The 26707-nt window shown below is 45.0% G+C and overlaps 1 protein-coding gene across 4 annotated transcripts in view; it reads right to left on the reverse strand.

Annotated features, from left to right (window-relative positions):
* Positions 1-26707, reverse strand: part of CPNE4 (copine 4) — a 448796-nt gene that overhangs the window by 409830 nt on the left and 12259 nt on the right. The window contains exons 1-2 of one of the 4 annotated variants that reach the window (XM_084754392.1): positions 20969-21190; positions 18309-18418 (exon numbers count right to left, since the gene is read on the reverse strand). The exons of 2 other annotated variants lie outside the window; for them this stretch is intronic. In XM_084754392.1, the coding sequence (XP_084610518.1) occupies positions 18309-18331 (23 nt within the window). In that variant the 5' untranslated portion in view covers positions 18332-18418; positions 20969-21190. Of the gene's footprint in view, positions 1-18308; positions 18535-20968; positions 21191-26707 lie in introns of those variants that run through there. One more of the 4 variants, XM_084754391.1, reaches the window with a different exon arrangement.

The following is a 26707-nucleotide window of genomic DNA, read 5'->3' on the forward strand; positions in this document are numbered from 1 at the left end:
CCCTTCTTAACTCCCATTGTAGGCAGATCCTACATAGAAGAGTAATCTAGGTTGAGAAAGCAAAGAACTGGATGTAGATGTCTCCAGCCATCCTCTCTCTTGCCTTCTCTGTCTCCAACCATCTTCTCTCTTGCCTTCTCTGTCTCCGTCCATCCTTTCTCTTGCCTTCTCTGTCTCCAGCCATCCTCTCTCTTGCCTTCTCTGTCTCCAGCCATCCTCTCTCTTGCCTTCTCTGTCTCCAGCTGTCCTTTCTCTTGCCTTCTCTGTCTCCAGCTGTCCTCTCTCTTGCCTTCTCTCCACATTAGACCTGAGGCAGGGATGTTGAGTTTCCCTTGAAGGTCAAGGCATTCTGAGGCTGTGGTTACAGGCATCCTGGACACCAACCCATGCTCAAGACAAGAAAACCATATCCAATCATAAATCCCATCATGCACCCTAAATGTCTACAGGGTAAATGCTTTCCTCTTCATCCTTTCCCCACAGTCAGAACAACCCCAAGAAGCCAAGCCTGGAAACACATTTGTCATCACTGAAAGGCAAATTAATGAAATTAAGCCATTCACATGCATTCCCAGGTATTTTACAGTTCGCCTGTGTTTTCTTCCTGGATACCTTTCACCCAACTGTGACCTATGTAGGCTCCAGGTAATGAAATCTATCTATAACCAAGCTTAGGGACCAGATTAACTGGCAAGGCAGGAATGAAGACATTTTTCAAAACTGCATCTTCTTACGAGTTCTGAGCCACCAAGAAACTGTTCACATGTGGGCATCTACCAGACACACAGTGGGCATTCCATATATGGTAGGGGCCACATACCAGGGATATGATTCCGATAATTCAGGATTTTGGTTATTTATTCCTGTATCCACAACTTTGTCAAAAATTTACATCATGCTTACTATCCTACTTTATATCATGTTATTTTTTAAATTAATAAAGTACTCCAAGATATTTAAAACTAGACTATTATAGGGCTTTTTATATTACAGACCGACATTAGAAAAGTAGATGGGCCCTTGCTTATATTATAAGGAAGGCAGACAGAGTTATCAGATGATAAGAAAAAATAGATGCTACACACATGATTAAAATAGAGACACATTACAGAGTGGCAGCGTGATTACCATGAAGTGTTGGTCAGGGAAGGCTGGGCTCTGACTAACTAACATGAAAGGGACAGGTGCCTGATGTTAAATAAAGCAGAAAGCTTCACCCGTGGATAACAACATTTAGAGAAAAACAGAGAGGTAAAGTATATAAATGCTGTGGGACATGGACAAGGTTACTATGTGGTGGGGACACTGCAGTCTCTGCCCTAAGAGGCTCTCTCCTAAGTATTTACCTAAGATGTAAAGAGTGGCTTTCACATACAAGCATGCACTAGCAGCGGCTTTGCTCATCATATCCACCAAGGGATGTGCAGACAAAGGAACTGTGGCACCTGCTTACTAGGGAACGCTATTCAGAGAGAGAAGGAACAAGACCATATGACATGGAAGGATCTCAGAATTACAAGCTGGAGGATGGAAGATGTGCCCACCACACACTCTCACTTATATCAAGATCTAGAAAAGGCAAGAGAATTCTATGCTAGAAAAATATCAGAAGGATCCAGAGGGTTCTAGAAACCTACAAGAAGAACATTATGATGGGCAGATCTGAGCCCAGGGGTCCTGCTCAAACTATGGCACCAGCCAAGGACAATATGTGCAGTAAACTTCAAACCCCTACCCAGATCTAGCCGATGGACAGGAAATTCTCCACAGTTGAGTGGAGAGTGGGGTATGACTTTCACAGAAACTCTGTTGCCCCATATTTGACCACGTCCCCTGGATAGGGAGGCCTGGCGGCACTCAGAGGAAGGATAGCAGGCTACCAAGAAGAGACTTGATACCCTATGAGCATATACGGGGGGGGGGGGGAGGGGGGAGGAAGTCCCCCTCAGTCACAGTCATAGGGGAGGAGAGTAAGGGGAAAATGGGAGGGAGGGAGGAGTGGGAGGAAACAAGGGATGGGATAACCATTGAGATGTAATATGAATAAATTAATAAAATAAAAAAATGACTCCTAATCATGATAATAAAAATGAAAAATATCAGAATGCCAATTGCCATACTGGACTCTGATTCAACACGTGGTGATATGATGATGGGGAAATATTAAAAATCTGAAGTTTACTTCAAAATGCACCAACTATTAAATGGCTTAATATATGAAAGGGCAGACAAACAGACGGGGATATGGAAAAGCAATCAAATTGAAATCACAATGCTAGAACCTAATTGCTAAGTCCATAGGCTTTTACTGTAAAAATACTTTAGACTGTTCTGATATTTAAACTTTTCTCCCTTTTTTCCACTCTAAGTTCTGGGCAAGAAAAGAAGACCTTCAGAGTAATCCAAGCATCCTAGAGTGATGGGCAAGGCATGGCTCAAGGGTTTTTCACAAGTATGTACCCTTCACTCATGTGGCTCTGGTTCTAGCCAGCATTTCCTTTCCTCCCCTCAGCTGGCTATACGATCTCTAGTTAGTAAGCGATAAAGCTGGAAGTCACACAGCAGCACATCCTCAGTGCAAACTGAGGCAGCTTCAGCCGCCACCAAAACCCACCATGCTCAGTGGAGCATGAGGAAGAAAATGGGGTAATGAACTATTTATTCCTGCAAACAAGAAGCTCGCAAAAAAATAAGTTGGGAAGATGGGATTCATTCATGTGAGATAATCAGAAAACAAGATTGGAGAGCCGAAGGGATAATGCTATCATAAAATGGGATTTAAAGGCAGACGAAGGAAATCGGCCATGGGGAATCTCTGAGTCGGTGTAGAAAGTGTTTATCTGGTAAATTCAGCTATGGAGCTTGGGTAATAAATGGAGAGAAGGCAATGTGAAATCACCCAGGCACAGTCTGATGCTTATTAAATGCTAAGATGTGCTAAGCACAGTACATTAATCTAACTAATATTTATTGCATCCCCGGGCGTTCCGAATAAGAACAGGGCACACAGTTTCTTGACTGTTTGACTTTCTAAGGGGAAAACAGCAGAAAATAAGGAAGAGACACCCAGTTCATTAGACGATGGTGAGTAAATAACGGATCAGGAAGGAAAGATGGAGTGTTAATGGACATAGTGGAGTTTTAAAAAGTCAAATCTTCATTGAGTTGGAAATTTGTGAGTAAGATCTTAAAGAGATGGGAGAGTCAGCAATTTGGGAGTCAGTGGAAAAGCACTTCAGGCAGACAGAGAATGTACAGAAGCCCTGAGGTGGTAGCCTCTTCACTACACAAAGAAAATATAAGCCACGAACGTGGCATTCTCACCTCTTGTCTTATATACCCCGTCTCCAAGCTGAGTATTGTACCCACCACATTTCTCAAGTGGGGAAGACTAAAGCATAGAAACGTGGTAGCTCTTACGTAGATCCACCAGACCCTCTATATGACCACGTAAAACCAAGTGTCTTTAGTCTGTAATTCTAGAGGGAAGATAGAGGTAGGGGTGGAGGGCAGGCTCCACAGTAGGACCTGAACATGCCAGCAAGCTGATCTGGTTCAATTCGGACAGCCAGTGATTTCATCTGCTGGCTGTGGGGCAAAAAGGTCGAATAGGTCCACCACAGGATGTGAAGGTTGAAGCAGAGGAGCAATGTGATTAATCTTAATTCAGAAGAGCAGAAATAAAACACTTGCGCAGAAGGAGCAGAGGGGAAATCTTACCCAGCTATGATGAATGCGTACTGTCAGCACTGTGGTTATTTTAATCAATAGACCACAGATGAAATGATAAAGGCAATCCGGCTGCAAACTATAAAACCACAAAAGCATCGCAAACATGGGCAGCATTTGTTTCCAGAAAGAAAAAAAAATCAAAGCCAGGGACTGTGGGGATAGCTCACTTGATTAAGTGTTTCTATACAAGCATACAGACCTGAGTTCAAATCTCTAAAACTCCTGTAAAAAAAGAAAAAACAAAAAAACAAAATTCAAGTGTGTTTAGATGCAACCATAACTCCATTGATGGTGTGGAGCAAAGATAGGAGGGTCACTGGGACTTGTTGACTGATAGTCTGACTCCAGGTTCAGTGAGAGACCGTGCCTCAAGGGAATAAGGTAGAGTGTGGTACAGCAGGACAGGCAACACCTTGCTCTGGCGTTTACATATGTGCAGGATTCCAAGTATCTGCACTCAGGAGCATATAACCATACACACACACACACTTAAATAAATAAAATTTTAAAAATAAAATGAAAGTCTTGAAGCACACAAACAAACAGGGTATGTGGCTCACTCCTGAGGAACACTACCTCCTACTGGGATGAATGACTCTGAGGCTATCTTCTCGCCTTGTCATGTATGTGCACACATATGTACATGCACATTCTCCCCACACACACACACATCAATACGTTCACATGTACACACAAAAACCACACAACAAACCACCCTAAACTGGGCTGGACTTAGTCTTATAGTTTTCATCATTAGATAGATAGATAGACAGATAGACAGACAGATAGATAAAGGCAGACCTGTCATCCCACCTACTCAGGAACATGAGAAAGAAAAAACACAAATTCAAGGTCTTTTTTGGCTACAAGGTGTGTACAAAGTCAGCTTAAATAACTTAGAAAGACCCTGTCTCAAAATTAAAACAAGCAAACCAGTAAAAAAAAGAGGCTAGGCTCCAGCTTAGTGGTAGACCAGTTGCCTAGTTACGTGCCAGCCCTGTGTTGAATATCCTGTACTATGAAAACCAAACAAAACAAAATAAGGGGCCAGCACGATAGCTCAGTGGATAAAGGCTTGTGGGAATGAAGGGGTTAAACCAACCCTAAGGACCTGAGTTCAATTTCCAGAACCCCCATGAGGGAAGGAATAAACCTGCTCCTGCAAGTTGTCCTCTGAATTCCAGTGTGACCGACCCATGGTATATGCATGCCCACAAACAAACACAGGTAGGTAGGTAGGTAGGTAGACAGATGATTATAAAACAAACAAACAAACAAACAAAACAACAAAGAATCTCATCCATACTTACTTTAAGATTCAAAGCATTGAGTCTTAAAATTGTCAGTCTACATGAGGTAGGTAGGGGTGGGTGGTCCTATGCTTCTGTCCTCCCTTCCATCCACCCCCAACATAAGGAGACTTTTGCAAGACTCAAAAGCTGAATCCAGGCAAACACTATTCTGTCTGTCCGTGTGGCTGTAAAGGAGGTTATTTGGGGGTGCTCCCAAGTGACTATTGCAATCATTCCAACTGAACCCTGATAACCCAAATCCAGCACACCTACATTTCTAACTTCCCATAATGACCCGCTGCCAAAGAAGAGAATCACCGTCTCCCTGTAGGCTTTCTCCAGGGCTTCTGCTCCGCTTTCCCAGGTCCCAGTGAGCCCCTTTACAAGGACGAGGTCATCACAATAATCTCCCTGCCTGGCACCCACTCCTGCACAACTGCCAGCATCTGACTTCTGACTTCTCTTACTCGGCCCACTCAGTCATCCCAACAGCTCACTGCAGCCTTCATAGGAGTCTTGGAGCCAAAGGCCAACAGTTTGAGACATAGGTGGTTTACTCTAAGCCACACCAAGGCAGAGAGCCTCAGGGGAAGATAGCAATGTGACAGGAACTGAGACTCTCATTAATATGTTTCCAACTGCCACTGCCTCGGAGCTCCTGAGAGCAACTGAACTGATTTAAACAGGCGTATGACACAAAGAACGTTCCTGGAGGGGCGGATTTCTTCACATTTTCATGCCACATCTTACTAAAATGCATTATTTTTTCTCCAATTCACCTAACAAATCACAGTAAGAATGGTAAAGCCTGCGAAGGATGGCAGATCCTGACCCAGTCCTTGCCTCTTCTGCCAGAAGCTCATAGTCTACCAGGGATGGAGAGAGATGAAACAGGAACAAGTGTGCCTGCCCAGCCTGTGTGATGTGGGTCAGTAATGCAGGTTGGCACGTGTCCCTGCTGGTTTAAAAACCAAAACACAACCTGGCTCAAGAGGTGAAGGTACTTTTTACTTGCTGGAGGCCGGATGACCTGAGCTTGACCCGTGATTTCCCACAAAGCAGTTGGAGAGAACAGCTCAGCTCCATAGTTTAGTTTGTCCTCTGACCTGCACGGGTGCATTGAGACACGCGTTGCATCGAGGAGCAGGAAGCCACCCACCCAACCAGCGGAGCTATTTACACATCAAAGCGTTCATAAGAAATAATTATTCTCGTCAATAAAACAATGTAAGAAAACCCGGATGACGAAGCCGATCCTTCCCGTTTAAAAGACTGATGAGCCCTGTGAACACAAGCTGTTCATTATGTCCTCCCCATGAAAGTGTGGTCCTTGGCTCAGCACCTTCTATCACCTGGAACTTGTTGGAAATGCACTCTTCGGATGATGACAGTGCTGCCTTAGAATCTGCATGTTTACAAGCACCCTACTTGCCCCTGGGGGTCGAAGAAGCACTGAACTGATGGATGAACTATGGGTTCTCGATGACGTCTGTGTGTTGAGTCATCCTTGGCAGACATACGCACAAAGGGCTTCCATGTATGATCACATGTGCACACCCATCACCCTCAGAAGCACATGGCTTCCACTGTAGGGAAACTACAGTTAAAGGAGCCACGGGTATCCAGGCCACTCGTCACAGGAATAACTTCACAGCCTGTTTAGGGTAATGCTCTCCTGTTGGGAGGGTTCAGGATTCTGGTCTCATTGATCTATTAACCAAGCCCACATGAGGCTCATAGTGATGTATTCCTAGGAGACATGTGAGTGAGGCTCATATCTTCCTTCCACAGCAAGGCATGTGATGATCTTTACAGCCAAGGACTGTTTTCTCTGCTCTTCATCAACTGCTTTTGGGTACCAGGGCTTCTGATAACCCACAGCATCCCATTGAGATGAGAAGATGGTGGTGATCAGACCCCCAACAGCCGTATCACCAACCCCTCCGTTGTCAAGCCATCCCAAAGCCACTTCTTCAGTGTATTTTCTAAGTGGCAAGACTGAATTAACATTCAACTGATGTCTTTCTCTTCCATCCAAGTTTATCATTTACCTGAGAAAGTTAAAAGTTGCTTGATGAAAAGGAGCAACACAGTCCTGATTAAACAGCTGCATCTGCTGACGGCCAGGGTCATGGAAGCTGAGATGCTGAAGCGCGCCAGCCCTGGCATTTTAATTGCAGGATGGCAGCCATCAGAAGATGCCCGGAATTGCCTAGCCTGGACAAGCATGAGAGGAGAGTGACGAAGGGCTGGCTGACCCTAATTAAATTGGATTTTGTGATATAAAGGATGATCTCCTCACCTCTCTCCCTTCTTGCCTGCTAAACCTTTCTTTAAGAAGTTTCTACAAGTTCTAAGTGATAAGAAAGAAAGAAAGAAAGAAAGAAACAAAGAAACAAAGAAACAAAGAAACAAAGAAATAGGACAAATGGATGATATGTATGTAAGAAGTGTATCTTGCTTATTACAGCAAAATTAAGCAACAAAGATGGTATTTTCCATATAAATTATTTAAAATATTTTTAGAAAAGTTACAGAAAAGAAAATAAAAATAAGATTTAAGCTCATAAATAATGGATGTTAATATTTGTGGAGGGGGGGAGTTGGATGCTGTAACATATATAGTCATATATTTTGTAAAGCACACAGCATTTATTGTGAGGGAGTTTAGCAGTCTAATGGGAAAAACTCTTACCCTGACATGTTTTTAAAAAAACAAGTACTTGTCATCTTCTGAGACAGTATGAAGAAAATGTACTATTTCCTGAACTAGAGTATTCCTGACAGTTTGGGTCAAACAGTTTCAAAAGATAAAAAAAAAAAAATGGAAAAAGAAAAGCCAGTACAGCTAGAAGTGCAACCAACCATGAGGAACTTCAAGTTGTCAAACTGGGGAGGAGTCACCATCCACAGTGGTTGACCACAGAAGTGAAATGAATCCCACATGTCTAACGGAGCTACCGACCTACAAAGTCCTTCTTAGAAAATCTCAGTTGCCTCACTTTCTTCCTGTTTCTCCATGTTAAGAATAAAACAAGAGTCAAGCCTGCTGGAATAAAGGCTTTGAAGATAGTCTTCCTCACCTTCCTCCTCTATAGCCTACCAGATCCATGAGATGAAAGCTTGGATGTCTCTACAATAGCTGGCCCAAAACAGACCTGGTGCCTGGTTCCATTGTGCTGACCCTGAGGTAGGTCTTGTGTTGGCATGGCCCAACCAAGACCAACGCAGTCTCCGGCTCAATGGCAATCCTGTGACTGCCCTGCAGACTTGTTCCATTGTACTGAGCCATTGAGGTTATTTGTCGAGTTAGCATGACTTGCTGACTAACAACACCACCCAAAATGAAACAGTGCAGCACTTTGATTATATATAAATAAATAAATACAGGATGCTATACCTAACATCAAGTCAACAATCTTGGGCACACCCTTCTTCTTGCCTGTCTACCTGACGGGCAGGAGACAGGAAGAAGTAAAAAAAACATGGCACAGATGTCATGACATTTCGTGTGTTTAGTAAATATGGGAAGCTGACAAATTGCCTCAGTGGGGAGAAAAAGACTCTTCAGGTAGTTTGGCGGACAGAGAAATTAATTAGCGGTAGTTCATTCCTGCTAGAAATGTAACATATAACAGAAAAGAAAGACATCAGAGGATGAGGCTGGGGTAGAGAGAGGGCTCAGTGGGTAAGAGAGCTTGCCATTCAAACATTAGGACCTAAGTTCAAATCCCTAGCACCCATGTAAACATTCAGGCATGACTCTACACGTCTTAAACACTATTGCTGGGTGGAGGAGTCACAGGAGGACCACTGGGACCAGCCGGCTGCCACCCTAGTTCCAGGTTCAGTGAGAGACCTTGCCTTAAGAGAGTAAGGCAAAGAATGACAAAGGAAGATTCTTGAAGTCCGCCTCCACATGAATAGCTGCAAATATGCATGCATACATACCCCACCACACACAAACCCATATAAACAGATGGGTCATTTTTTTCTAAGAACTGTAACTCGGGAGAGGCCTTTTGTCTCTGTGGACCTCGACTTCACCATCTGTCAGGTAGGGTGGAAGCAATACCTTCCTACTGCAAGTGTTCTAAGACCATAAAATCAAGCCCAATGCCTGACCAGAGTAATTGCTCACTAACTACAGGTCACCCTTGTCTTTGGCTATTTGCACAGAGTGTGACCACCATTACCAGAGTGTGGCTTTCCTTCTATGTAAGGAGATATCCCTGTCACTGGCTACTCATACTCTATAAAGAGCACAAGTTGCACGAGAGTTAGTTTCAAGATGGAAAATCAAGAACCTAACACCCTGGGGCACGCAATTGCTAAAGGCCTCAGTTTCCTCAGATACAACTCTGAGGTAATAATCTCTTCCTTGGGAAGATTCACAGGTCCAGAATGTAACTTAACAATAGACATCTTGGCCTCAGTCTTTCCATTTTCATTAGGAAGATTGGGGCCGGGGGAGCATCAAGAGACCTGTTCACCACAGTGAGTAGATTATCTCTAAGGTGCTATTGGCTCTGAAATTAGAAGAGATGGTGATGGTACATAGAGCCACATGTGTCTACAGAAGACATGCCACACCCTCCTGAAATCAGACAGATCAAAAAATCTCATTCCCTTCTCCCCTCCCAACCTTCAAGGTCATCTCTGTTGCTGTCCACGCTTTTACCAGCTGTTAAAAAGCCCCACTTTTATGTTGTGTGGCCCCAAAAGCCAAGAATTCCAGTGTTTACTGAGAATTAACTAAATGGCCTTGAATAAAAAGGAGCATCATTAGAGACTGAGTTTCCACAGTGTCACTGGCTGTCAAAGTGAGCTCTCACAGGAACAGCTCACTGGAGTTGGCTCTAATCTCCCTGCTGCTGCTGATACCCCTCAATTTCCAACAGTGCCTGGGTCGTGTCCAGAACCTCACCCAGCTGGCATTTTCTGGGATCTTTCTCAAGTCTTGAAAAGAGGAGGCAGAAGCGTTCGGTGGATGGAGCGTTTCAGCAAGAGAAAACAGGACAAAAAGGCTCCCGAACTTACACTGTGAAGCCCAAGACCTGGAAAAAAAATCACTGTTCCAGTGTCTTCCTGTTTAACCCGAGACCTAAATGCTTCCAAGATTCCATCCCATTCAAGGGACTGCTTCATCCTGTTCTCCAGGCAGGCACTCCTTGGTGGATGCATCCGTGTCCTGCCTGAGAGCCCCTCTCTGATACACTGCATGGGCGAGCCTAGAGAAGAATTGACCTCCGGCTCCAGAGTCCACACACCTGCCACAGTGTGCGGAAATACCACTGAAACAGGAAGTAGAGTGTAGGAAGGATTTGATGATGTGTGAACAAGACGCTGAATAAACCTGCTTGTACCTGGCCCTGTGGCCTGTACGTTAACTCCACTATCTGAATGGGATGTCCTGGGGATGTGCAGAGCAGTGCCCGTGCAACTGTACACGGCAGCTCTTTTCTTCATTCAACTGTTCATTCATGCAGATGCTTACGTAGCGTGTGCGCCAGGCACTATGCCTTGACATCCCTTGGTAAGCCTTAATGAATTATTCACCCAAGAAATGTATTTAAAAATCCTTGGATTGTCATGACACTTGTCATGAATTTGCATTTCTCAGCCTGCTAGCTAATTGCTCATGTACCAGTTATCCAGTCCACCCACCATCGAGGCTGGATTCCAGCATGTCTGTTCTTGGTACACCCTTCTTCCCCCAGCACCCAGTACAGAATGAGCAGGGCACACTTTGTTCACGAATGCTCTAAGCGTTGATGAACACCAAACTTCTTTCCTGGAGGTGTGGCAGAACCGTGCTTGGCACTTAAAACTCCTACAGAGTGAGATGAGGAGATGGCCCGGTGAGTGAAGTCATCACTCTGCAGGCGTGAGATTGAATCCCCAGCACCCATATAAAAGGCAGGCATAATGGCATGGCTCTACCACTGGAGAGTCTCCAAAGTGATGGATGTCGAGAGTGAGCTGCTGCTGACCTGCCTGCATCCTTTTGCCTCATGGAAGGTGGGTGCCTGCGTGGAGTGAGACATAGGACTAATGCTGAGCCATGTGACTTCCCCAGGTCTCTCTCTGTCTCTGTCTCTGTCTGTCTCTGTCTGTCTCTGTCTCTGTCTCTCTCTGTCTCTCTCTCTCTCTGTCTCTCTCTCTCTCTCTGTGTTTCTCTCTCTCTTCTCTCTCTCTCTCTCTCTCTCTCTCTCTCTCTCTCTCTCTCTCTCTCTCTGTGTGTGTGTGTGTGTGTGTGTGTGTGTGTGTGTGTGTGTGTGAGATGTCAGGCTCTGGAGCAAGCCTTACTAAAGAAACAATACATGTAGGTGCCAATGTACTGGCCCTGTTACACACAAAGCTTGAGCTGTACAGACCCACGAACCCTAAGGACGCCCAGCCTGGCCCTCCTAGGGAAGGCAGGGGAGGGGGTGGGGGGGCAGGGGAGGAGTCCTCCTAGAGAAGGGGGAGGTTCTGTTCTGTCAGCTTTTCTGAGCATAGCACAGCCTGTCCCCCTTTCCCCCATGCTTGTTAACCTCCCAGCATGGCTTTCAGAGGCCATGTTGGTGCCATATGTTCATGCCACGGAAGCATTTTACTGCCTGAGCAGAGGTCCTTAGCCTGGAGAAGCACACACTGCTTTCATAGTTGGTTGGCTCATAATGCTTCCTTAGGAGGCTCTAGGCTTCAAAGGGGAAGTGTGTTTGAGAGATTTGGGAGGCTGCCAGCAAGGCAAAGGCTTCCCAGTGACACACCAGGATCTCAGGCAGGCAGAGAGAGGGGCCTAAGTCATTAGCAGCAGGTATGGAAGGAAACAAAGTAAAACAGTAAATAATAATAATAATAATAATAATAATAATAATAATAATAATAATGTATCTTTCTTTAGATGGCAAATGTATATGTGGGTCACATGACTGATTCTCATTGGAAGCAAGGCTGAGATTTGGCAAAGCCTGCAAACCTTGGATGCTGTTATCATCGAGTGATAGTGTTGGGTAGAAAGGGCCTGTATTGGCACCAGAGGAGTTCAAGGCCAGGGATGGTGACACAGACATCCCAGGATGCTCAGGAAAACCTCCAGTGACAGAAAGTTCTGTGACCTGAAATGTGGGCACTGAGACTGAGAACCTTGAGCTGCGACGTGAAGATGAAAGCGAGGCACTTGCTCTCCCCCGCCTGCAGCTGCAGCACCCAGAAGTGTGCATCGGGAGGCAGGAACAGGCTAATCTGCTCTCAGGTCTGGGCTTGGAGTTTAGATGGAGAAGGTCCCAACGTGAGAGCCGTGGGAGCCTGGCTTCAGAGAGCTTCCATTTGTCCCTTGGCCAAATGCAAACCTAACCTGATGCAAAGTTCAAATTACACGAGATGATAACATATTCAGCACAGTGTTTTTGTATGGTTAGAGTAACTGAATGTTGGGGGCTAAGGACTTTTCTTCCCCATGCAAAATAGCAAAGCAAACACCACACACCACACACCACACACCACACCACACACATATGTACACACACACACACACACACACACACACACACACACACACACACACACTTCTTCTTGTATTCTTGGGTAATTGGTAATTGGAAGAAACTGGAGGTTGAGTTGAGACCTGCAAGTTCCCTTCATAGCAGGTTCTTTAGGGAGCCCCGTGCTGTCTACTTACAACCCTCAGTGACCTGTTTTAATGGCTTTTGTCTTTTTCTCTATTCTAAGTACCTGGACACTTCTGGGTCCAAGTATGAATCTGCAAAGGCCAAGCATTAACCCAGTGATGGCCTGAGCAAGGTGGAAAAGACTGTTATATGGGATACACGTGGTTCCAAAACTGGGCAAAATCACGCAGAGTCAGCCATATCTGCCTGTGGTCTGTCCTTAGAGCAACCCAAGAGCTCCATTCTCCCCTTTCTCTTAAGCCCCAGGGATTTCCTGGCCTACTCCTTCGCCCACCTCTCCCCGACACCCTGATGGCTTCAAAGGCAGGCACCCCAGGCACAGACAGACAGCTGCACCACAGAGCCTGAATAGGACTGCCCACACTGCTTCAGAAGGCCGCCAACTCAAAGAGCCAGAAGATGCCTTGGAAACTATTTAGCTTGATTTCTCCCTCGTGGTGAAACAGAAGGCCACAAAGAGGCGAGGTCAAGAGAGCTGGTAGCCCATAGTGCTGCTCGTGTGCGTGCATGCGCGCGTGCACGCATTTGTGTGTGTGTGTGTGTGTGTGTGTGTGTGTGTGTGTGTGTGTGTGTGTGTGTGTGTGTGACTGTATGGGGGCAACCCTGAGCTACAGGGATTACCTGTGGAGTCTATGTGTCCCAGACACTTGGGACAACAGACAGGACTCCTGTGCTCTAAGAACATGTGTTAATTAATTTTCTCATCGCTGTGACAAAAATAAGAGGCAAAAGCAACTTAAGGAAGATGAGTTATTCATTGTCATGGGTCATACATTAAGAAGGGATACAGTCCATCCCGAAGCCGTGATGGCTGGAGCAGGAGGCAGCTGAGCACCTCACATCCACAGTCAGGAAAGGATAGAACTTGGAGCTGGGCTATCAGATCTCAGGACGCACCCCGCCCCCAGTAACCCACATCCTTCGGAGAGGCTTCACCTCCTGACGGCTCTATAGGAGCACCAGCAGCTGGTGATCAAGTGTTGGAACAGGTGAGCCTACAGGAGACGGTTCACATTGAAAGCACAACAGAGGTTTGCTCAAAATGACAGTAATGACTTGGCATAGAGTTGGGATCACACTAATAACCTTTTGATAAATGTGACGCTGGCCACCTATGGAAAAATTAACAGCGCAAAGCAAAGCAGGATTTGGTGGCCAAAATTCACCCTTTGTTGTTAATAATCTTCACTCTTTGGGCCTCTTTAATGATGGATGGGGTGATACAAGAGAGGTTGCCAGGGCCCAGGGCTCCTTAGGGACATTTTATACAGTGTTGGTTGCTCAGAAAAAAAAAAGAAGAAGAAGAAGAAGAAGAAAAAAGAATAATACATGCAAAGTGGTGAAAAGGATTCTGGTTGCTGGGGCAGGAGAATCTAGTCACCCAGTTCACAATCGATGCTTTAAAACGCAAGGTCAAATCCCACAAGATGGCTTTGTTCTGAAACTGTGAAAAGCCAGCATGGCCCAGCCGTGGGAGAACAGAGCTTCATGTGAAAGAAATCTATTCAGCTCCCTGTCACGGGAGTATTTTATTTTTTTGTGACTTTTGTGCTTTAAAAAAAAAAAAGTGGCATATTATTAAGGACAAAGTCAGCTAGAATTAGGGCAGCTTTTCCAACCTGAAGCTTGAGAGGCCGGGGCCCCGTGTCAAAAGCCTTGCAGTTGATGCCTCACCTATCCGGTCTCCTACAGACCACCTCACTATTCTCATCTTTTCATATTCTGAACGCCCCTATCTGTGGAACGTCTGTGCCCCCAAATTATTCTGACCAGAGCCTCCTCTTCTTCCTTCTATGATCAACTTTCTAATGGTTAAGTATCAAAGCAATTTTTTTTCTATAAAGAGATAGATAATATTTTCTGGGGCTCCCAGAGCAACACGATCTCCATCCAGAAAGCAGCCCCAAGACAATGTGGGATCCATGGGTGCAGCTGGACGCCGGCAAGTCTGAACAGGAGAGCTCTCGCCTGTGGAGTGTGCGTGTCTCACACTTCAGGCCAGCAGACCGGCACCTCAAACAGTAGAAAGGGGTTTGCTCAAAATGACACTGCTGGAGGCATACTGATAAGCTCATAATTCAGGCAGCATTAGCCACTCACGGAAAACGGGTCACTCCTGAATGTCTGCCATTCTTTTTCAAAACAGTATTTTCAGCCCTGAGCGCCTGGACGGGATGGGAGAAGAAAAGACAGGAGGCTGGAGAAGGGGAAAGCCTCCTCTACAGCCACCTCATGTTGAAGACTTTGGGAACACGCCTACCACAAATGGCATGTCTTCTCAGGGCCCTGCCCATGAGAACATGGATCCAGCACACTGCCCCAGGGCCTGCCCCACCCTCCTCCACATTCTTACCCCTTCTCCTAAGACCCTGTGTCTGAGAAGTGCAGGCAGGCATCAAGCTGCTGAACTTCCTGGTAAGAGCTATGGGGAGCTGACAAGGAGCAGGCAGAGGCCTATGAAGCCTGGGTGAGGTGCAGGGGTGAGGTGCAGGGGTAGCTCAGGGGTGGAGACCTTTCCCAGAACCCTCAAGGCCCCCACTTTGCTCCCCAGCACCAAAGCAAGTAAATTGGGGCTTGAGCTATGGCTGTGTTCACTGGGCTACTTTTCTTTCTTCCTTCCTTTCTTTCTTTCTTTTTTTCTTTTCTTTTCTTAAACTAATTTGTTGATTTTTTTTTTTTAACACTGGCCTGGGATAGAAAATCTAATTTAACTATAATTTTGACTGCATTCCCATATCATATGACTTTTACTGTATTATGTTCTTGGTTTCTGTCATTCACAAAATAGTCATTTGATAGTTGTGGGTCAGCTATTTAGGCTTGCTTTTCTTACTGCACCACACCTCTAAAGTTATTATGTAGGTTATAATAACATAATATGTAATAAGTCTGACATTATTTAATCAGGAATATTTTTAAGCTGATCACATATGTATCTTATTAAAATCTTTGTATCTTTAAAAAAATCCAATAGCTTAAAGATATTCTAGAAATGTCTGTTACCTCCCTTTTAGTCAAGTTGGGAACAAAAGTCAATTTACTCTGGTGAACAAATTTATTTATCACTTCGTTCATTGTATAATACATCTTTAAAATTGAGGACAAAGGATTAATTTATTTATTTCAGGACACCAAAGAATCCATTCTTGGATCCTGGTTAAACTCTTCCTACTGTTGTTTGTTTATTCTGTTGTGCTGGGTCTCCATCTGTAGCCCAGGCTAGCCTTGACGTCATCAATCTAACTTACCTTTATTCTGTCATATCGCTTTAACCAAAAAAAATCTCCCTTCACTGGGCTTCTGTTTCTTTCCTTTATGACATGGGGGAGGTGGGGAGCATGTTCTTCAAATAGCCTTTAATGACCCCATCCTAACATGTGACAGGTCACATTCCCCACCAAGGACCCCAGGCCCCTTCCTTCCTCTACATGGCCACCCATTCAACCAGCTCTCACCTGAGAAAGCAAGGCACACAACGCCCAAATAGACTCTCAGAACCACACAGTTCCTAATAAGCATCCTTGCTAGCCCTGCAGACACACACGCTCACAGCGGCATACGTATCACATGTGATGTGGTGTGAACTTCTCAATAATCAATGGAGATGCAGCGGTGAGCACATTTATATTCTAAGCAGCCAGCAAATGTTTGATAAGGGGATTATTTTTCTTTACTTCAGGGCAAAAATCCAAAGGTCATGAGCAGAGGAGCCTCAACTACCCTCTGTCTCCCAAGCAAAGCTAACAGTAAGGCTAAGCCACCTGAGTGTCATGCGGAACATTCACGGAGAAATGCCAGCCTAGGAGGGAATAGACTTAGAATCGTCAACGTTCATAATGCAACCTCTCAGCTAGATTCACATAAGCACTTCCACAGAAAAAGATGCAGACACAGAGCTAGCTAAAGCCAGCTCTCATCAGCACAGGGTGTTGCCCAGGGTGCTTGCTTTTGATGCATGTTTACTTAGTGGTCTGTCTTCACTATAACAGGCAATTTGCACTCCAGCGCCCTCTCTTTGTATTATATGTTCATTTCATGCCAAGCAAAAACATATTTGACAATTATATCTGGCGGTCTCAATCCGACTTTCCCACAGTGCTTCCTTGGGCTCTCAGGTATGTGACAACACTCTGGTGACCCAGATGCGTATTTGTACAGCATGCTGTCTCATCATCAGATTCGCTCACCTCACTTACAGCTGGTACAGTAACAGTAAAGACAGCTTTGCGTGGGTTAGGGGTGTTGGAAATCCATATAACTTGCATTAGTTTCAGTTACGCATCCACTATAAAAACCACAAATGGAGATTAAATGTACATGTCAGCAAGCATGTAAAACTGCAGGCCTTTGCTGACCTACAGAATTGGGCAGTGCAAAAGATGAGGCAGTCTCAGCTTTTCAGTTCCAAAGTGCTGTAAGAAAAAGGAAACAAGAGGCGAAGGATCTAGTTCAGCGGCACTGTACTCATCGGCCATGCGAGAGGTCTTGGGTTCGAGTCTTAGCATTGAAAAAAATTCAATGACATGCTAGGCACGGACTAGCCAAGTTCATATTTCTGGCTCAAATCTTGACTTCCAGGCTCCCTGGAGTCTTTAGCCGTTGGAATTTCAGCCTTGAGAATGTTGCCTATCTGAAGATCTGACAGAAATTATGGGATAGAATTTCTACCTCCAAGCTAGGACTGTATTACTGCTTTCCCTTTAGCTTTACCTCCTATAGGAGTGAGTTTTCTGAGCACACTGTAAATAAACAAACCCACTGACCAACTGGAGTCCGGGATGGGCTGGCTAATCCTTTGAGCCTGTTACCAGCTCAAGAGAAATTGCATAAAGCTATATCTGCGGCCATGGCCAGGAGTGAAGGAAGGTTAGCCAGCCAAAGGAGCCTGAGGAAGGACAGTATTTTCCCATGATGAGCAGGGGTGTCAAAAGTAAAGGTCAAAAACATGGAGTTTGTAATCTACATCCATTCCCTTCCAGGTCTGGGGTTTTGTCTCTTCTCTGAACGTTAATAACAACACATTGTAATTGAGTTTACATTCATCGTCTAAAAGGCTTCCTTAAATTCACATACCCCCATGGGGAAACACAATGGTTCCATTCTTGAAACTCATCTAGCAAGATGCTCAAGCCATCTCGCACCGTGTCTGGGTACGGTTTTGCAAGATGACGTAACCGTAATGATTTAGCTTTGCGCATATCGGTGCCAACATTCCTGAGTTTAATCTCAATATTTGAAGAGCCCATCACTGTTTCAGCCTTCATTTCTAAGGTAGTGGCACGTGCTAGACAGTCAATATACACCGGCCAGCTGTGTAGTTACGGAAGACAAACCAGGAAAAGAGGAGCTGGAGGTTAACTCGGGGCAAAAGTGTCCCCTCGGTAACCAAAGAGGTTGAGCTGTTAATGCATGAATTGAAGGAAGGAGGTAAAAGGGGATGGAAGGAAAGAAAAGAGAGGAGGTTAAAATAGATGATGAACAGGAAGGAGGCAAGAGATAGAAGGATGGGAGGAAGAAAAAAGTGAAGGCAAAGATAGAAAAAGGAGTGGAAAGAAACAGGAGAGAGGGTGGGGAAATGTGAAAAAAAAAACATGCAGGAAAGGCTTACCCTTGTGCTTCTGGGTCTTCCATTTTTATTCTCGTTCTTTCTCTGTTTCCCAAAGAGCTCTTGGTGCCTTGCAGGGTGCCCAACACCTAGTTCCAACCTTGTTGGTGCACCTACAGAAGGTCGCGTGTAAATCACTTTCAATGCTAGACTGTCTTCTATGAGGACGGAGTCACAGAGCTTCGGGAGTCAGCCCTAGGAAGCTGTGTTCGTGGCCCAGGGTACAGAGCACTGAAGGATGTGTGGGCAAAAGCGAGGGCGCTACTGGCCCTCCACGGAGCTCTGACGGGAGGTCCTCTCCCCTTATTAGTCCCAAGGAATCACATGACCTCCTCAGTCCACTGGCTTCCTGGGCAGCCCTCGGAAATCCAGGCTCAGAGGCTGCCTGGGGCGGGCAGGGCAAGGGCCTTTGAGGATATTCATTGGCACGAATCCATGGCTCCCTCCTTGCCAAGTCCCTCAGACTGTGACATCCCTCCACTTCCTACCCATGAGGACCCAGTGACTGGAAACAAGAATGCCCAGTAAAGACAGGTGGGTGCTCAAAACTTACAAAGGTACAGTTCTTTGTATTGATCTAAAACAAATCAGCTCAGGCTCCCCACAGGGTCCTCAGCTCTACTGTCCCTCCTCTCTTTTTTTTTCTCTAACAAGTGCCATAACATAAGGTATGCTGGTGCAGTTTTTTTTTAAAGACGGTTTTCATGGAGCACACACTTACTGATGAGAAAAAAGAGGTTTTTGAAGAGAAAAGTAGATTGTGTCTATTTTAGGCAGATGTGTGACCCCCGAAACTGGCTGTAGCCTTGGGAGTACAAATATGTGTGTCTAGTTTTGAGCACTTTTTCCAAGGGGCTTCTGACATAAACAAAGCCTGAATGTCCCCACTGTAACCCTCTACAGAAGTAAGATAAGTTGCCGAAGACTTCTCAACCAAGTGAAGAAAACAGTGCATGTTTACTTTGCCAAACACAACAGTGTTGTTGTTATTGTTTGGCTTGGCTTTTAAAGCACTTTCTAGGATTAAACTGCTTTTGTTAAAATAACAGCTCAATTTTAAAAATCTACCCCTCTTCATCTCAGAAACAGCCTGCCTATCTGGCTGCCTACCTCAGCAGCCCTACAGCCATAGCCATGTCTGTTGAGAGTTTTCCTTAAGCTGCTCCCTGCACCTTCAGGGCTCTCTGAATTAAGGGAACCATTGCCAGGTGGACCAGCCTGGCAAACATTCCCACTTACAAGCATCCCAACAGATGCAGAGGAGATTGTGGTTTTCATGTATCAACCACCTCATTGCCCTGGTTCTTAAAACTGAAGAATAACCAGGGGTCTCTGAAATATTTAAGCCCCAGTAGCACCGCTGGCTACATGAAGACTGACTGATTCAATTGTTACAGAGTAAAATGAAGCTGAGAAAAACCGGGACGATGCACTTGAGCAAGCAAGCACCGACACCCGAAATAATGGAAAAATCTGCCTTATCACTTTATTTTTAAGAAGTAGCTTGCAGACTCCCGTTAATCACTGCTCACATATGGCAGGGCTGTCTTCCTTTATGAATCGTGTCTTATCTTGAAAAGATTTCCCTCTATTACCTTTCTTTCTGTACGCTGCTCTGTGAAATGAAGAATGGAAGGAGGGCTCTGGGGTTTATTATGATGCTAAGATCAACACTGACAAACAAGGTCGGCAGCCGTGAGCTCAAATGTAAGCATCTTCATTTCCAAGCTACAAGAATGATCCTGGCTCTTACAAAATCACAGCCACCTTCCCCCACCTAAGGCTTTAAGCCTGAGCACGAGCGAAAAACTTTACAGCCCTTCACGGTGAGTAACAGATGTGTTCACATAGCCATGTGAGGCAAGAAACTTAAAGTAATGATATTTAAAGTAAAATCTTGTGTAGGTCATAAAGCCCTCGGATAAGCTTCCCAGATTGTGTTTCAAAATAATTTTATATCTGCCTCGGATATAAATCTACCCAAAAAATAAATTCAATGAGGGGGTCCATTATTAGGGCATGCATATGAATAAGACAAGGTTTACAATCAGATACTTTTGGGTCTTCTCTCCGTACCTTGTAAAAATGACATGATAGAGGCAGCTATGGGAAACTCGGGCTTGAGGAAATTTTGCCATCGTGAAAATGCCTTGGCACAATGCCATCGCTGGACTGGCCCTTATGCTTTTCATCCTGGACCAAAAAGCCACCTCTATGCCTCCAGTGTCATCGTCACTGATAGTGTTTAGAAGTTCTAATAAGATCAAGAATTCTCAGATACTAAAAGGCTAAACAAAAGCTGCCTCTCACCTGGAAAGACCTATTCAAGCAGCATGCCTTGTGCCTGACTGTCTGCCTTGTATGTCTGTCTGTCTGTCCCTGGCGGTTTCTAGCATATTTGGAAAAGGCCATTTGAATTTGGAGCCGTTAACCTCACTCCCACCACCACCACAGCTCTCTAAGTCAGTTGCAAGTTGGAACTTCAGGATCCGAGAGTCAAAATGCATCCCTCTACATTTTTTTTCTCCCAAATGGGAAAAGGTGGCAAGGGTCCCACACAACAAGCCAAATGCCTAAGAGCAGGCTCTCTCCCTCAGCCTAGGGCTCCTCACAGTCGGCCTGGTCTCAGCCACCCATCCCACAACAGGGCATGAGTCACTTACCACAAACAGGAGGCAGACTGAGTCGCTCTGTCTGCACCCAGTGCTCCCGAGGTTGGAGTGCCTACCAGGAAAACCCTGCAGCCTTGTAGTGTGTGATGCAGAGGCCAAGGCTCTGCTCCCCTCTCAGCTGAGCCAGTGTGTCTGCCTCCCAAATGTCTGAATTAATAAATGATAACTCCATGGTCAAATCTCTAGAGCTGAGCAGATGGGAGCCCCGGCTGTCTCCTCAGGAGAGGAGGGCAGTGGGAACTCCTGAAGGCGGGTACGGCATAATCTTTGAATTAGGAGTCAGCCACCCTGAGTTCGCTACAGAACACCAGGCTGTCTCCCAGGATGTCAAGTCTCATGTTCCTCTGGAGGACAGAGCACATTACAGGCTATCCCAACTATCACTGTTGTCCCGCGTGCCTCCTGACAAAGAATGAATCTGTAACGGTCATTCTCCCTGTAACTTTCAGAAACTATAGAGAATATTATTTCCACCTGTGATTTTGACACATGAGTGAAGGGACCTTCAAGCACTCTGAGTATGTAATTACAGGGGACTGTTAACCCAGAGAACTGCTGGGTACATGCATAAGCCCCATTGCTATAGATAAGCTCAGAACAAACATCAGGCAGGATGGTGACAATTGCCAAATTGCCTTGGTGAGACCCAGTAAAAGCAGACGCTCATGGCTTTTGTGCCCATATAATAATTCATACACAGAATAATTCAAATTGATGCTAGGGTGAAATGGACTGATGGTGACTCAAGAGACTGTAGCTTTTGTGTGGGTAGCTAAGGTCACAGAGGCACCAAGGGTGTTCCTGTTTATTTGTCTCCTCTCTCACTATTATGCAGAATAGGCATGCACAAAATCCCATTAGAGAGTAAATAAGATACTTTGATCTTATAAGTGGGAGAATAAAACATGCATTATCATTAATCTAGAATCAGAGAGTCACCCAAGCCACAAGCACCTACTATATGCAAGAAACACACAATGTATTGCAACCAAGTTTGGGCGCTTAGCTATTTGGCCCATCATCTATATTTCAGAATAATGTTCTCCTGAAAAGTATGTGTATCTCCTGTCTTGGGATGACCAAATTGAGACACCCCCAAGTACAGGGCTTCCTATAGAAATCTAGAGTGTAGTCGTTGCAAGTAGGTCCGTGTGTATGGGAGCCTTTCAGCCCTGCCATTGGCAGGTGAAGGAAGCTATATCCAAGAGTGGGTATGGCAATGTTCTTATGAAACTTGATTTGCAAAAATAAAATGAAGCTCTACAAAAAAATAATTCCATTCGATCACAGGCCACAGTTTGCTGACCCATGTTTTAATAGATGGCATTTGACAATGACTTCTGGGGACAGCAGATCTCCTGTTGCCTTACTCAAGTCTTAATTTGCCTCAAACTTCTCTTAGATACAGAACAGAACATTTAGAGAGACTGTATCGTGGCCAACAGTTGGGATTCATTTGAAGCTCAGGCAAGGAGTGGGAAGCAATGATGAGATTGTAGCCTGGGCATCCAGGCCGAGAGGTAAAGATGCCGCCGCCTTCTAAGCAAGCAAGCATTGAGCGTTCCTGGGCATTCTGGTCCTCCCAGCTTAAGGACAATGGTGTCTTCGTGTTATTACGCAGCGCTGTGCAAGTTCTCTCTCACTGTCCCATCTCCGCAGAGAACGACTCCCAGTCCTTCCTGCTGAAGGCTCCAAGTTCTTTTCTGGGCTTCCCCCAAACAGAGGAGGCATACAGGGTAAGGATGCCTATCTAACCGTGCAGGAGTGGATAGAAAGGGCAGGACTCAGCTGTCTCCCCTGCTTGTACCTGCAGGAGAAAGAGGGTTCTCACAGGCAAACCTAAAAGGGCTCATCGTTTCAAGTGAGGGGTATACTCTTCACCTGAGTCTACTGAGTCAGGACGTTTAGAATTCTGAGCAAGCAGCTGATACCTTACAGCAGCGTGAGGGACTCGGCTAAAAGAGTTCTAAGGAGGTAGCCCTCGTGGGACAGATCTTAGACTCCTGATTGATGTGACATGACAAGGAAGTGTGACTTGCCAGCACGATCGCTTGTGCTTGGACATTCCTGCAAGCATTTCTCTCTAGAAATGTGCTTCCTGGACCCACAGGTGCCCGTGCCAAAGCATCCGAACAGCCTGGGGTCAGCTGGTGAATTTCAGCTCCCATTAAAAATGACAAATAGCCACAGAGTGTCACCCTTTGTGGGCTTGTTTCTTTGGGTGATGGATGGCGCCTGTGACACAAAACATCTGGATAAACATTTTAAGAGCTGCCCCCAGGAGCCAGCAATCCAGATGTTTGGTGTCAGAAAGATCACAGTCAGATGACTGCTACTTTCCCTTTTCCCTGAGTTCTCATCCAAGGAGCCGTTGCATTGAAGGATCACACAATCCTGAGATGGAATCCCCGTTCGTTCATTTGTCTCTATAAAGATAGGAGATCTGAGTTCATTGATCATCTATTGAGAGCCACAATGAATTGTGTCAGCTCCGCTAGCACTTAATGACACCATAGAGCATTCAGAGTCAGGCAAGAACATCGGCTCGGCTCAACAACCACGGACCATTACACGTCAAAGGAAAGTATCTACTAGAATCCCTCATTGCCATCCGATAAGGAATTCAAATGATGGGGATGTGCAGCCTTTCAGCCGTTAACCCACAATTAAACACAAATCAGTTGGCAGCAAGGCAGAAAAGCCTCCAGTGCCCTTAAGGCCTGCCGCTCATCTATTTCTCTCAGTGTACTGAAACAGCAGAAATGATCCCTCAGACAGCTCCCTGGCCTTCCCTTCCAGTGGCATGTACGCTGGGGGACACGAATGCAATGCATGTCACAAAACTTGCACGGGTTGTTACCTTTTCAATGGATGGCAAAGCCATATCTCCGTTTGGCCTGTGATCAGCACTTTAACTCTTACCTTCCCTTTATACAAAGAAACAAACACTTCAGTCATTCAAAGCGCAGTCCTAAAGCAGGTCAGCCTTTTGCTTAGGAATCATCACTAGAGAATGCAGGCAAGCAGAGGTTTAAAACTGAGCGCTGTACCCTATGAGCATATACAGGGGGAGGAAGTGCCCCTCAGTCACAGTCACAGGGGAGGGGAGTAAGGGGAAAACAGGAGGGAGGGAGGAATGGAAGGATACAAGGGAGAGGATAACCATTGAGATGTAATATGAATAAATTAATAAAATAAAATTTAAAAAACTGAGCACTGTGCTTAAAAACAAAGTTTGAAGGAAAGTGAGAAATTTCTCATTTGTAGTGGTTCCAAAAATCATCAAAAAAAAAAAAAAAAGGACTCCAAGTCTAGGAAAGATGTTATGATTTGAAGCAGAATTTAATACAGCAAATCCCCCCAAAGGGCAAGTGTCTTTAACTATAATACAGCAAATATTAATACAGCAACACACATGAGCAAAACTTTGTTGAGGTCTTTGCTAACTTTAAGAGTAGAAAGGAGCCCCAAAACTCAAAAGTTTGAGCAGCCTGGTTTTATCAAGAGGACTGCACTTTTTTTTTTTTTTAAGGAAAAGGGCGTTTGCCTTCGTCTCTCTTATCCAGTGTTCAGTATGTCAACACAGGCAAGTTATTCAGTATCTCTGATCTTCCATTTTGTGCAGAGAAGAGCAATCGCCCTGTGCTTATCTGTCTCTACATGTCTTCCCTGGTGAAGTAGAGCAACTGTAAGGGAAGGACAATGTCCCTTTCATCCAGTCCATGTCCCCTAGAGCCTTGCACAGCACATTGCATGAGACTTGATAAATAATCCCGGACTTCTGAGCAGCATGGCTCTAGAATGACTAGGATAATGTGTGCACAGTACCCTGGAAGGTACTTGGTACACAGTAAATGCCATAGGCACTCAGCAAATGCCAGACCAAAAAACATAAACAATGACAACAGCAACAACAACAACAACAACAACAAACCCCCAAACCACTAATGTTCTTCTCAAGTGAAACCCAGGAGAGAAAACACATAATGGGTTCATATTAGGTAAATATTTAAGGCCCCAGCTCTCAAAGTGTGCTCTCTAAAGCAGGCGTTATGCATCAGCTGGGAAGCAGAAATCTAAATCAGAAATCCAGGGTGGGTAGCCCATCGCTGTTTCAGGCAGCCCTCTAGAAGACGCCTGCTCATGCTCAAGTGTGAGAGTCACAGCTTGAGAAGAGCGTTTTATGATAGTAACATTTAATACTTCCTTTAAAATGATTTATTTCATGATGGAGGCATTTTTTTTTTCAATTAAGGTTTCCTCTTCCCAGATGACCCTGCCTCGTTTCAAGTTGATAAAAAACTAACCAGCACAGAGACAAGAGCCGAACATTTATGAGGATGAAAATCAGCCTTTAAAATTTTTCCCTGTCCTTCAAGCCCGATAGCTAATGTACTTACACACATAGATATAGAGGCTGACACACAGAACTTCACACTTCTGTTTATTTCATGTAATTTAGAGCAAACAACTGTGGCATGGGTTTTGTTCTGTTTTGTTTTTAATTTTGTAGTCTTTTGGTTTCTCAAGATGGGGTTTCTCTGTGTAGTCCTGGCCATCCTGGAACTCACTCTGGCCTCAGAGATCCGTATGGTTCTGCCTCCAAAGTGCCAGGATTAAAGGTGCATGCCACCACTGCCTGGTTTCGCCACCACTGCTGGTTATGAGAGTGATTTAGACAAATCACACGGGTGCAGAATAGATCCCAAGTGACCATATGTGTGGCCTGCACACAGTGTACTTGCTAAAGCAATGTGCATACACAAGTGATAGCTGGAGGACAGGAGACCTTCCCTCCACCCCTGTGAACTAAACTTACGATAGCCTGACCAAAGGTGTTTAAAGAGCAGCGCACAATATGAGTCAGCTGCTCATCATTCCTTAAGCAGCATAGACTATTTATGAAAGAATTACATTTTATTAGGTATTGTAAGTAACTAGAGATAATTAAAGCATATAGAAGGATGTAGGCGGGGGATGTACTCAGGTAATGCATCATTATAAAGGGGGGGTGAGAATCCAAAGATGATGTCATCCACAAATATCAACATCCATGAGGGTCATAGAACAAATGGCCCAAGGATACCAAGGAGGGGCTGCACTTTGTGTCAAATGGCTTTAGGCCCTCTGAATACACACACACACACACACACACACACACACACACACACACACACACACACACACACTCACTCACCTATACATATGTATATTATATATACACATATATATGTAATAACTTATGTGCCCTGGGAGTATATATCCACACATATCCACATTACAAAGCAATGTGGTTAGAGAAAAGGACTAGAGAACTTGAGTGTATCTCAGTATCTATTGCTTTGCCTAGAAGGTACAGAGTGTTGCTTTGAAGTCTTAGAACCGCGGAATGAGGAAGGAAGATCCCTAGACCCATGGAAAGAAGGAAGGAAGGAAGGAAGGAAGGAAGGAAGGAAGGAAGGAGAGAGAGAGCATCCAACATATGTGTATGTGTGTGTACCTGCATGAGCTAGTGTGTACCATTTGCATGGAGCTACACAAGGATGCCAGAGGAAAGGACAGGAGGCTGGGAGCCACCTAAGGTGCATGCTGGGAACCGAACCCAGGTCTTCAACAACAGCCATAACAATCTCAAACACTGAGCCATCTCCTCAGCCCCTCAAATTCGGTTTCTTTTCCTCCTCAACTGCACTGGAAATTGAAAGAATTATTTGTAAAGTAGGACTAAGC

This window comes from Acomys minous, assembly GCF_964271855.1.
Source record: "Acomys minous genome assembly, chromosome: 13".
In the NCBI taxonomy this organism is placed as follows: Eukaryota; Metazoa; Chordata; class Mammalia; order Rodentia; family Muridae; genus Acomys; species Acomys minous.